The sequence below is a fragment of the Pelodiscus sinensis genome, chromosome 19, assembly GCF_049634645.1.
Source record: "Pelodiscus sinensis isolate JC-2024 chromosome 19, ASM4963464v1, whole genome shotgun sequence".
Classification (NCBI taxonomy): domain Eukaryota; kingdom Metazoa; phylum Chordata; order Testudines; family Trionychidae; genus Pelodiscus; species Pelodiscus sinensis.
The window spans coordinates 4,498,336-4,511,134 of record NC_134729.1 but is presented as its reverse complement, the minus strand read 5'-3'; the positions used below and the strand labels follow the sequence as shown (position 1 = coordinate 4,511,134).

Below are 12,799 nucleotides of genomic sequence, written 5' to 3'. Positions count from 1 at the left end.
TCCCCGCTGGCCGCCCTACTGTCCTTTTCCACTTGACTGGACCCTCCCGTGACCGGCACCCTGCCCCTTCCTGGGGCACCCTGACGACAGAGACCCACAAATCAATGCAGAGTTGAACCACGCCTTTCCTGCAGGGGGGGAGGGGAGCTCGGCACGGCACTATGCTACAGCTGGCAAGTGATGCTCCAGAGGTGGCCGTGGTTTCTAGAGTCCCTAGCGATTTTCGAAGGGCTCCGGGTGTTAATCCTGGCCAAATCCCGGCTGTGGCACTTTTATTCCGCTGCCGCTCTCCATTCCTCTCCCCTCATCATCTACACGCACGTGTAGCTTTGCTGGAGCTGTTCCACAGCTGGCATGTGCCACCCCAGAGGTGGCTGCATTTCAGGGCCAGGTGGGATGATCCAGGTGTGACTCGGGTGGAGGAAGCGAGGGCAGGCAGGGGTTATTTGTGTTTGGCAGAAGTGTTTTGGTAACAAAAGAGAGGGACTGCAAAATATGAGTGTGGGGGCAGAAACAGCGTCCTGGAATCCCCCAAACACCTCCACCTGGATTCACCCTAAACTCTGCCCACGTTTGAGGGCTCAGCCCCGAAGTTCAGCGCTCCTGGGTTCCAGGCCCCAGCGACTCGGGGCTGAGTGTTGGAAGGAGACTGGAATCCAGGGACGACCCAGTGAGTCAGCCAGTCTGGGGTCTGTCCAGCTCTGCAGGGGAATGGCTCCTGTTGGGGGTGCACCTGAGAGGCCCCATGATCAGCCCAGGAGGAAAGGCTGGCCGGGCCATGGGCTGGCGCCAGTTCCCTTGCTGTGGAGTGTGGGGGACTCAGGGTTCCTGCACCCCCTAGTACAGGGTTGCTTAGGGGCAGCTTTTCCAACATATGGGGATCAGTGACAGGCAGCTTGGAAGACATGGGCCACTGGCTGGTCCTGCAAGGTTCTGGCCTCCCTGACCTATAGCCCTGCCACTCGGCTCCATCCCCTGCTACCCACGGCTCTTTCAGTGCCCCACCACTACTCCAATGCTGGATCCCCCCAGCTCGGTCGCCGACCCTCAATCCCACCCTGCAGCTCCATCTCGATCCTGGGCTGTGTAATATCTGCAGGGGGATCATTAATACCTCATGGCATTGGGGTCAGAGGCCAGATGCAAAGCCCTACTGCAGATATAGGGAAAACGACCTTTCTAATGACCTATGACCCGACCTTCACCTCCTAACGACCCCGGAGGGGTTCACCAGGCCCCGGCCGCAGCTCTGGGAAGGCCTGACTCCTGGGGGCTGGGCAGCGGGGTGTCCAGAGCCGGGAGGCAGCTCTGCTCACTTGTGCTTTCCCCCCCCACCGCAGCGGACCCAGTGGTGCAGATAGAGGGGAGCCCCCATTGCTGCTACTTCAACTTCAGCCCCAAGATCATGTTCACCAAGGTGGTGAAGGCCCAGCTGTGGGTGTACCTGCGGCCCGTGCAGCACACCTCCACCGTCTACTTGCAGATCCTGCGCCTCAAGCCCGTCACCGAGGAGGGCAGCCGCCACATCCGCATCCGCTCCCTCAAGATCGACCTCAACTCCCGCATCGGCCACTGGCAGAGCATTGACTTCAAGCACGTGCTGCAGAACTGGTTCAAGCAGCCGCAGAACAACTGGGGCATCGAGATCAACGCCTTTGACCCGAATGGCAACGACCTGGCAGTCACCTCCCTTGGCCCCGGAGCAGAAGGACTGGTAGGTAAACATTCAGGGTGGGAACGGGGCCCCCACCCCCTCCCTGGCCACTTACAGGGCTCTGCCTGACTTGGTAAGGGTCACTGGGGAGCTCTCCCCTGGGTCAGTGCTGAGCCCAATACCCCAGCGCAAAGGTAGGGGGCGCTGTGCTACAGGGAGCGGGGTGGGGAGGCTCAGCAGGGGAGCTCTCCCCTCACAGTCAGTGCTGAGCCCAGTATGTCCCAGAGCAGCACTAGGGGGCGCTGTGCTGCAGGGGGGAAGCTCAGCAGGGGGCGCTGTGCCCTGGCAGTCAGTGCTGACCCCAGCATGTCCCAGGGCAGCACTAGGGGGCGCTGTGCTGCAGGGGGGAAGCTCAGCAGGGGGCGCTGTGCCCTGGCAGTCAGTGCTGACCCCAGTACGTTCCAGGGTGGCACTAGGGGGCGCTGTGCTGCAGGGGGCGCTGTGCTCTGGCAGTCAGTGCTGACCCCAGTATGTCCCAGGGTGGCACTAGGGGGCGCTGTGCTGAAAGGGGGGAAGCTCAGCAGGGGGCGCTGTGCTCTGGCAGTCAGTGCTGACCCCAGTACGTTCCAGGGCGGCACTAGGGGGCGCTGTGCTGCAGGGGGCGCTGTGCTCTGGCAGTCAGTGCTGACCCCAGCATGTCCCAGGGCAGCACTAGGGGGCGCTGTGCTGCAGGGGGGAAGCTCAGCAGGGGGCGCTGTGCTCTGGCAGTCAGTGCTGACCCCAGTATGTCCCAGGGTGGCACTAGGGGGCGCTGTGCTGAAAGGGGGGCTCAGCAGGGGGCGCTATGCCCTGGCAGTCAGTGCTGACCACAGTACAGCAAGCCACTGGGCTCTCCTCAACACACTACACAATTATGCCCATTTTGATGTACTGGGTGAACTCTGCTTAGGAGGAGCAGAGGAGAGCCCAGGGCTGGGACAAGAGGGGCTGCAGGTTGGGATTGAGGGGCACCAACTAAGCTGGGGGGAGCCAATGAGTGAGCACCCTTTCATAGCCTTCTAGCGCTCCTGCTGGCAGGATATATGGCTCCCCAGGTTCAAATGCTGGAGCCTGATGCAGGGCCTGGCTGAACACTTGGGAAGAGGGAGGGACACTCTCAGCCTAGTGACACAGAACGCAGTGCAGCAGACCATGGCCTGCATTGCCTGGCCCCCACCTATAGGGTAACACTCTCCCCATATTTCAGCTGAGGCCAGCACAGGGCAGACGGGGCTGCAGGAGATGAAATGGATGGGGTGGCCAGAGACGGGTGGCTGGGTGCACAGATCAGTAGCTGAGGGCAGATGGGGCTGCAGGAGGAGATGAAATGGATGGGGTGGCTGGGTGCACAGATCGATACAGAGGTTGTTCCCTACAGCAGCGTGGGCTGGCGGATGGGGGCTAGGGCTGGGGTAGAAAGGGACGTCTGGGGGAACAGATAGCTGTGCAAGGATGGGAGGGAGCGGGGATGGCGGACATGCATGGCTGGTTAGGGGAAATGATGGGATGGCTCCTTGACGCATCTGCCCATCCCCCGAAGGCTGGCCCTAGCTGCTCCGGGGCAGCCAGGGAAGGACCATCGCTCAGCTGCCTGCTCTCTCCCCCCAGCATCCTTTCATGGAGCTCCGCGTGCTGGAGAACAACAAGCGCTCGCGGCGGAACCTGGGGCTGGATTGTGACGAGCACTCCACCGAGTCCCGCTGCTGCCGCTACCCGCTGACTGTTGACTTTGAGGCCTTCGGCTGGGACTGGATTATCGCCCCCAAGCGGTACAAAGCCAACTACTGCTCGGGGCAGTGCGAGTACATGTTCATGCAGAAGTACCCGCACACCCACCTGGTGCAACAGGCCAACCCCCGGGGCTCGGCCGGACCCTGCTGCACCCCCACCAAGATGTCCCCCATCAACATGCTTTACTTCAATGACAAACAGCAGATCATCTATGGCAAGATCCCAGGCATGGTGGTCGACAGATGTGGCTGCTCTTAGAGCCCAGCGGGTGCTGCCCCAGCCCCGCTCCCGGCCAGTCGCCAAGCCTCATCTTCGCTTCCCCTTTTTTTATAGGTATAAAAAGAACGAACATGAAAATGCTTTTTTGAATGTCGGGGGAGGGGAGAGAGAAAGAATCCCCCCCCTCCAGAAAAACGAACAGAACCCAAACTCTCCTGCGCTTCGCCATGCACTGTGCAATAAGCTAACGTCCCCACATGGGGAGGCCCAGCTGGGGTACCACTTTCCTCCCCTCCCCCCAACCCCGCCCGGTCATCGGCATCATGAGCCAGCTGCATCTCAGTCAGAGAGGCGTCTCTTACCGGAGTTTGGTTCTTGGGGGGCTAGCCAGTCCCTGGGCGGCCTGGGAGTGAAATGGTTAACGCCGAGACAGCAGGACAGTGACTCTTCAACCGTTTACAAGGAGTGGAAGCTTTCTATGGGTTTAAGTTAAAAAAAAAAAACACAAAAAAAGACAAAAAAACCAAACCATTGTATGGAGCTGGCACGTTCATGGAAACACACCGAATGTTTGCACCGAGGGAGAGAAGACCCGAAGAACAGAGCGGCCTGGTGCAAAGGAAAGACACCCTGGATCACTGGCCTTTTCTTCCCAGCGGTTTTGTTTCTGGACGGGGGATGGGGGGTGGGGGAATTCAGCTGCCTGCTCTTTGAGAGAGAGAATTCCCCTGGCAGGACTCCAAAGAAAGGCTCGCTTGGCAATCCGGAGCCAGCATGTGCTGCGGAGAGCCAGGAGGGGATGGAGCTGGTGGCAGGTGGGGCACTCGGAGGGCTGGGAGAAAGTCTGACCCCTGTGGGTCCAACATGGGCTGAAACACCCTGATCTGACCTTGTGCCCTGGGCCAGGGTAGGTGCCATGAGCCCACATAATGGTCAGGCTCTCTGATGTTGGCACCTCTGCACCCCCCAACTCCGGGACCCCTTGTGCAGCCTGAACCCCCATCTCATCATCCATAGTGCACCCCAATCCCCCTTTCCACCACCGCTGCACTCCCCAACCCCAGCACCCTTGTGCAGCCTGAACCCCCATCCCATCATCCACAGTGCACCCCAATCCCCCTTTCCACCACCCCTGCACCCCCCAACCCCGGCACTCCACGGGCAGCCTGAACCCCCATCCCATCATCCACAGTGCACTCCAATCCCCCTTTCCACCACCCCTGCACCCCCCAACCCCGGCACTCCACGGGCAGCCTGAACCCCCATCCCATCATCCACAGCGCACCCCAATCTCCCTTTCCACCACCCCTGTACCCCCCAACCCTGGCACTCCACATGCAGCCTGAACCCCCATCCCATCATCCACAGCGCACCCCAATCTCCCCTTCCACCACCGCTACACCCCCCAACCCCGGCACCCCTTGTGCAGCCTGAACCCCCATCCCATCATCCACAGCGCACCCCAATCTCCCTTTCCACCACTGCTGCGCACCCCCACCCTGCTAACCCTTGTGCACCCTGAACTCCCTACTGTCCCACTTCACCCCAAATCCTTCCAACCTGGTACCCCATCCCCCATGCCCCAGCCTCCCAGGTCCCATGGCACTGCTAGCGATGAGCTGGGAGGAACAACAGGTTCTAGCTCCCAACGCGTGAGGAAAGCCCCGGGAGGTTTTGCCTGTGAGAGGACTGCAGGAGCAGGTGCAAGGCGTCCAGCCCGTCCCCCGGGGCCCCGCTCCCACAGAGTTCGGTCCTGCTAGAATGCTGGCCGCCGGGGGGCCTGGCCCGGGAGGAGCCAGCTTCCTGTAATAACTTATTTATTTATTAATTACGCTCCTCACGAGAGCTCCCAGTTGGCCGGGCTACTGCACTGGAAACGCATGTGGCCTCCCCCCTCACCTGGACAGGCAGCCAGCCAAAGGGCAGCACTCACACGAACCCGCCACAGCTGCTGACCGGGAGCCGGGTCCCCGGATGGGCCCCGGGGCCCCCTGCCAGACAGCGAATGGCTGTGGTTTTTAATGCACTTACATAAATCCTTATCTTGCTCTGGCTTCGGAATCACTAAGTAGCGCCCCGCCCCTGCCGAGCCTGCGCCACACCCCACAGCCCACCGGGGACCGGGCTGTCCAGCCTGCCTGGCTTAGCAACAGACTGAGGTGATTAGCCCCAAGCAGGCATGGGAGGGATGGGGAACCCTGGCTCCCAGGGACTCCACTGGCTTCCCAGCCAGCGGGAGGCCAGCAGCAGGCTGTCTGGCTGCGGAGTCTCTCTCCAAGGGAAGTTGTAGAAGTGCTGTCCCCTAGGCTGTGTAGGAACAGCCTGGAGGGAACAATCCGGCCGTGGCCGTAGGGCCGTAGGGCCGGTGGGATCTGACTGAGCCGTTTGGATGCACTAAGCAGGATCTCGGGGGGCCTTTCCGTCACTGAGCTCTGGGAAGAGTCACAGGGATGAGCAAGGCTCAAGGTGCTTTGCAATGGGCCGTGGAGCAAAGGCACGTCCATCGGCCGGCTGCTCCTGCTGCTCGCCAGGGGCGGGCCCGGCCCCCATCTTTCTGGTGATCTTGGTCTCAAAAGCCAAGGGAGCCGGGCCAGCAGCAGAGCTGAGCGCAGGCGGCTCAGTGGCTTGTGTACTAGGAGGAAACGAGCCCTGTTGTGGATCTCGACCTGGCTCCTAGCAGAGGGGCGGTTATGGAGCGAGTCTCTGTGCTGGCTGGCTCAGGACATCAGGCTGCCCACGCCTGGCTTCTTGCTCGCTGCTTTGTATCCAGCCCAAGGAGCAGACCTGGTCCCCCCGAACGGCCCCCACCATGACGTGACGTGAGTCAGGGAGCCCTAGTGGGAAAACCAGCCTTACAGTCGGGATTCACCAGCTTCTTTGCTGCAGAGAGGTCATGGAGGGAGAGCTCCTCTAAGCTCAGCCAGTCTGGGGCTTCCACGGGCTCGAGAAGGAAAGCAGGAAGCCACATCCCACTGCCCCCAGCGGAGGCCTGGGGTTTGCTGTGGGCGGGAGGCAGGACGGATGCAAGGTTCGGGCTTGTCTATAAAGCAGACTTGGCCAGAACCCCTGGCTACGGAGAACTCCGCTGACACAGCACGTTTGCGCCCCACTCTGCCCTGGATGTTTGGATTATTACGAAGAACGTTTGTACAAAAACAGGATCCTCATGTCTCAAGAGTTCACTGGCTCCTGCTGTCGGGGGCCGCCCCCCGCCTGCGCCAGCGGGAGGCTGCAAACAGCTCCGTGGGTTGCCTTCTCCAAGCTGTTGGGGGGCGACGTCCCCGGCGCCGGGCGGATGGCCCGCGGGGGAGTTGGAGGATGTTCCGCTGCAGACGTCAAACCAAGTCCCTGATGCCTCGTGGTCATTAAAACCCTGTAGTGCCAGGCTTCCCACGCTGGGGCTGCAGAGACCTGCTCTCAGCCTGCTGCTCGCTCCGGCACAGGGTTAAGCTCAAAGTCCCTGCACACCGTCCCGTCCCTCTGCCAGGGAAGCATCAGCTGTAGTGGGCAGGGTGAGGCTGGGGAAGAGACGCTGTCTGTGTGAGTGGGGCCCACTTGTAGGGAAGGGCCAGAGTCCCTGCCCTTAGCACTTATCTCAAGAGTTGGGGCTGCTGAACCCAGTGTCCTAGCCGAGTTCCAACAGGGGCTTCTCTGTGCTGGCTGGAGCCACTTCTACCAAGACACTGTGTGCAGCTCCTAGCGCAAAGGTGGCTCCGCCTTTCCCCCTTGGCTGGGGCCTGCCTGCTTCTAGGCATACACCCTACAAAGCACTTAGGGGTGGGCCAGGCTGAAAGAGGCTCTGGGCATAGCTCCCTGTGGTCCTGCTTTCTGCCACTGCTGGAGAGATCAGTTCTGCTCCGTCGGAGCGACTGGCCCAGGGAGCAGGCGGCCCCGCAGGACTTAGCACTTGTCTCATGGATCTCAAAGCGCTTTAGCCAGGGGAGGGCCCCGCCCGACAGAGGGGAAACTGAGGCGGAGAGAGAGGACGCCACTGTCAAGAGCCAATGGCAGAGCCAGGCACAGATCTCAGGGCTTCCCGGTGGGGGGCCTTGGCCCTGGCCTGCCGCCTTGCTCCTTAGCACTTATAGACTGTAGCGCTTTACATGTTCAAAGCACTGTTCATGGATTCACCTACTCCTGGACCCTAGGCAGGCTGCCAGCTGAGGCCAATGACGGGCAGCTCAAGGGGTCAGGCTGAGCTGCTCCTTGAGAAGGGAAGGAAACCCCAAGCCTTTGCCATGTTGAGGCACCCACTGTATTCCATCCTCCCTGGCTGTGCCCCCCCCCCCCCCCCCCCGTGCTGGAACAGGTGGCATTTTCCTGGAGTGCACCAGCCAGCTCGGGGCTGCAGTTTGCGCTCTCGGTGGAACACGCTTCTTCCATCCCCGGCCCAGGGAGGCCTGGCAGGGTCAGACTATGGCCTGGTTTTGAGGAGGGGTCCCTCAAGCAATAGGACGCCAGGAACCCAGAGATCCTCTTTTCATGCTGAAGTCCTGAGTGGCAGAGAGCCCTGGATCGGAAGCTTGTTAGAACTTGTCCCTCCGACGTGGCTGTGAGCTGAAGTGGCACCATCTGCCTTGGCATCCCTGCCCCCCTTCTCTACTGGGACGACCACACAGCCCGGCTGGGGAGGAGCGAGGAGGATTCACAGCCTGTCTCGTGCGTCGCTGCAGCCACCCCCACCCCCGTCCGACCCCGGGGCAAAGAGACAGGAAGGGTCAGGGGGGCGACAGGCGACGAGGCGGACCCTGGGCCGGCGAGCAGTCAGGGAGCCCCAGGGTGCGGCATGGGTTCTCACAGTGGCAGCGCAGGGACTGACACCTGCCAGGAGCCTTCGGAGCCCCCGTGGCAGCAGCCGACTGAAACCAGGATCTGACAGGCCCGTTCTCATGCTCCCTGCTGCTTCCCCCCGCCTGGCAGCCAAAGCAGTGACAAGGACGTAGCCCCTGGTCCTCTGTCCAATCCGCTGCTGGGGACCCTCCTTCCGGGCCCGGGCAAGGAAGGCAGCCCCAGTTTGGGGTCGAAGAACGCGCCGCTTCCTCTTACCAGCACAGAGCTACACTGTGCTGCTCCAGAACTGCATGGCTTGAGCACAAAGGGACCGGAGCAGCTTTGTACCCGTCCCCTGACACGGGTGCCCAACTTGAAGGACCCACGAGATATTACAGCCCGGGGGAGAGGTACGTTCAGCATAGAAAGGCCTAGACTACATGGGTCTAGCGGTCAGTCTCGGGTGACTGGGAGTCAGCATCCGATTCCCTCTCTGCTGCTGTCTTTTAGGGGAGCTGCTTCCCCATTTGCAGCCAGTCTCCCCTGTACCAAAGGGTGCTCACCCCTGCCTCGCAGCCTGTGGGGAAAAGGCAGCAGCGATAGGGAAGGTCGCACAGGGAGTCAGTGACTGAGCCAGGAACTGCTGGTTTTGTGCTGTCCCTACAAGGCCCTACCCTAGGCGCTCACCCTAACCTGGCAGGTCCCTGGTTTTATTCCTTCGCAGCGATCCCAGCTCCTGCTTGCTCGCCTCATGCGGAGACGGTTCCTTTTCTAGTTGCCATCCCCCTCGCTTCCCCCGGGCTCTGAACACAGCAGCGCCTCGGGGCTCCCCGCACTGTCACTGGGCACAGCAAATCAGCGCTGGACACAGGGTGACCACGCTGCCACGGCATGAGAAGCCCCTCGCTCTCCTGGAGCTTGGCTGGCCCTCCCTGGGACAGCAAAATGCTTCTCACCACAGTCCTGCCAGCGTGCCTGGGGAACACGCCTTCCCAAGCCAGCTCAGCTGATCTGCTCAGCACCTCTGCCCAGAACCCTGGCAGGTCAGCCTGGGATTGGATGATCACTGCGTACTTGAACCCCCTCCAGTTTGAGATGGAAACATTCTTAAGTGACCTGAGCAATGGAGCCCGGCCACCGACTTGCCAACGTGTGGCCCTTCCCCACGGGGGAGCCGAAGGGAGGTGGCGGGAACGAGGAGGCTGTTTCTAAGTACAGTTTCCTGTTGCTGGCCTCATTCAGACTCGGAGGAAGAAAACGTCATCCCAGAGCTCAGAGATGGAAAAGACCAGTTAGCTCCCTGGGGACAGGACTGGTCCCCACAGGGCATTTTTAATGCGTCACCCAGGCTGTTTTGAAAGGCTTTGAGCAAAGGGCCTTCCCAGAAATAGCTCAGTTCTGTCTTGCTCACAGCAGTGAAGGGAGCTCTCGAGCGAGCTTCTAACTACGGCTGTGATCAGTCCTTTGAGCGAGCTTCTAACTACGGCTGTGATCAGTCCTTTATGGTAGCTACTGGCTCAGGAGGTGGGCCAGGAGAGAGAATATTACCAGGAACTTATTAGTGGCTACAGTAACTGACAAACTGCCTAGATTGTCCCAGGAGAGACTGAGCTCTGAAAAACAGCCCTTAGGTCTCATCTATTCTAATGCCTTCATTCCTTACAGAGAATATCCTAGTGCTTTCACCAGGCGGGTTGAAGTTCTCCTGGTCAATGGGAGACACTCCCCTCCCCCCAGCTGGTGGTGTTTAAATCAGGGAAGTTAAAAATGCAAACAGTCCATCTCCCTGCAAATACACAACCCTTCCTCGATACACAATCCTGCAGCCCACCTCCCTGCAAATACACAACCCTTCCTCGATACACAATCCTGCAGCCCACCTCCCTGCAAATACACAACCCTTCCTCGATACACAATCCTGCAGTCCACCTCCCTGCAAATACACAACCCTTCCTCGATACACAATCCTGCAGCCCACCTCCCTGCAAATACACAACCCTTCCTCGATACACAATCCTGCAGTCCATCTCCCTGCAAATACACAACCCTTCCTCGATACACAATCCTGCAGCCCACCTCCCTGCAAATACACAACCCTTCCTCGATACACAATCCTGCAGCCCACCTCCCTGCAAATACACAACCCTTCCTCGATACACACATCTGGCAGACCGGCCCCTTCTCTCCCTCTCAAACACGGAAGCTCTCACCTGCCATTGGTTGGGGCATGGAGAAATTTGGGGAAATGTCTACAGCCAGGTGACACTGGAGATGAACAGACCTCCTGGTAGCAACGGGGAACGACTCAGTTCATGGTGGTTCTGTGCGTTGTCCAGGGGAATCTGGCAGGCCGAGGGCAGGCAGATGCCATTTCACATGTGTGTGTACAGATCAGCCGACGAGGATTTTATGATTTACTTGTGTATGTTACTGTGCGTAATGTCTTAGCTCGTGTCTGTTTTTTCATTGGGCATCTGACGATGAAGAGTTTACGAGGATGGCGGCTCAGGAAAGAAGCCATTGGTTGGGGTGGGGAGGTTTTTGTTTTTTTTACGTTAATCACATGACCAAAAGGCCATTTATTGGTTGGGTTGTTTTTTTCACTGTTGTTGTTGTTGTTGTTGTTTTAATCACATGACCAAACACAGCACTTGAACATCAAAAAGAAATAAATAAATAAAAATATTTTAAAAATAAATAATAATAATAAAAAAATCAAAGAGTTCAGAGCTTTCCGCTCCAGCCCTGCACTGTGACTCACACTCGCTCTGAGCCCGAGCCGGCAGGTCAATGAGAGGCCCAAGTACTCCTAGCAAGATGGATTTTTCCAGCAGGGCCCGGCCCTGGGTTTTCAGGCACTGGCCAGGGGAGCCGCAGCTGCACCCTACAGTAACTTTGTTCCATCCGCTGATTTCCAGGTCCCCATCACCAGGCTTCCTGCAAGAATCCACGGGACGTTTATTGATGTACCCATCCACCCCCGCTGGACAGCGTCGTGCCGCCGCCCTGCTCCCGCTCGCTGGGCAACCCTCAAGCCACGCAGGTGGCGACAGGCTGCGTGAGCTCTGGGGATGCTCTGGAAGCCCAGAGAGGGTGGCAACGGGAGACTGGATTCTTCCCAAACTGCAGGAGTGAGGCAAAGCGTCTGACTCGTGAACGCCGAATGTTCACTGTAAAAAAATTCTGTACTGAGAGACTTGGGCTAAGATACCATTTGCACTATGGAAGTTTAAAGAAAATGTAAGAGACTAGTATGGGGTTTCCCTTTGTGACACACCAAGGGCTCAACAGGAGATGCTGTTATGTCTGTGCTTTCTCTTCTTGTAGTTGCTGTGCGTGAGGATTTGTGCGTATGCGTCTTGATGTTTTTTTCCTTGCTGCCGGAGGAGATGGTTCCCTCTGCCTTGCTCTGTCTGTGCAATCCGAGTGGCCAGAGGCTGGGCACAGGATACTCGACTGACTCCAGATGGCAGCTTGTAATGGCTAGCATCGCTGAGCTCAGCTTGCAACGTGTGAAATTGCCCTGGCTCTTGGATCTTCCACCGATCTTCTCGGCGCATCTGGGACAATTCTGGTTCCCCGGCACACAGCCCAAAAGTCCCCTGATCCCACTTGGGACCAGGTAGAGGACTCTGCCCAGATGATAAGTGGCTCAGGAGCAGGGGAAGAAACTGGGCTCCGTGTTGGTGTCTTGCTGGAGAATACCCTGTGTTCCAGCCCACAAGAGAGACCCACCTGCCCACTGCTCATGAAAAACTCCAGAGCCCTTCTGGAAAGGGCAGGGAAGTGGTGGCCATGTGTTAAGGAGCAACCATGATTTTTTTAAATTCTTTCACAACGCCAGCGTGGGAAGGGAGTGGGCTATAGTGGTTAGATCTGGGAATCGGAATTCCTGACCTTGAGCAAACGTTTTTGTTCCTCCTCAGTAGAACAAAGACAATACCTACCTCACCAGGGTGGTGTGAGGCGCCATCAGCGTGTGAGGCAAAGCCATGAGAACATGCTGATGGGGTGATGGGGTTTTTCATAGAACATCTTGGAAAATGAAAGTCCATCACATCCTCTCCCTCGCCTCCCACATGCCCCACAGAAATGAGTCTTAAACCAGAGATTCCAACTGCTCCTGGCAGCCACTTCTTTAGCTGTGGGTCAGTTGGCTTTGCCATTTAAAAAACATGAGTGGGCTTCACTCGTCTACCACACAACCCCTGCTGAGCTGACAGCAACACTGAAACTACTCTCCGAGCTGAACCCGCTGCGGGAGGTGGCCACATCCCATTTAACAGGCTCTGGGAAAAACCAAGATGGGTTCTTATATATGATTTATATAAAATGTCCCTCTAAGAAACAAATTATCATCTCCCTCCAGCTCACAAAAGTTCTTAG

At 58.6% G+C, this 12,799-nt stretch overlaps 1 protein-coding gene across 1 annotated transcript in view; it reads left to right on the top strand.

Annotated features, from left to right (window-relative positions):
* The window catches only part of GDF11 (growth differentiation factor 11), a 30,934-nt gene extending 18,194 nt beyond the window's left edge, over nt 1-12,740 (top strand). Inside the window, exons 2-3 of the mRNA XM_075901942.1 lie at nt 1,341-1,714; nt 3,302-12,740. Of these exons, the coding sequence (XP_075758057.1) occupies nt 1,341-1,714; nt 3,302-3,682 (755 nt within the window). The 3' untranslated portion in view covers nt 3,683-12,740. The remainder of the gene's footprint in view (nt 1-1,340; nt 1,715-3,301) is intronic.
* Nucleotides 12,741-12,799: the final 59 nt, after the last annotated feature.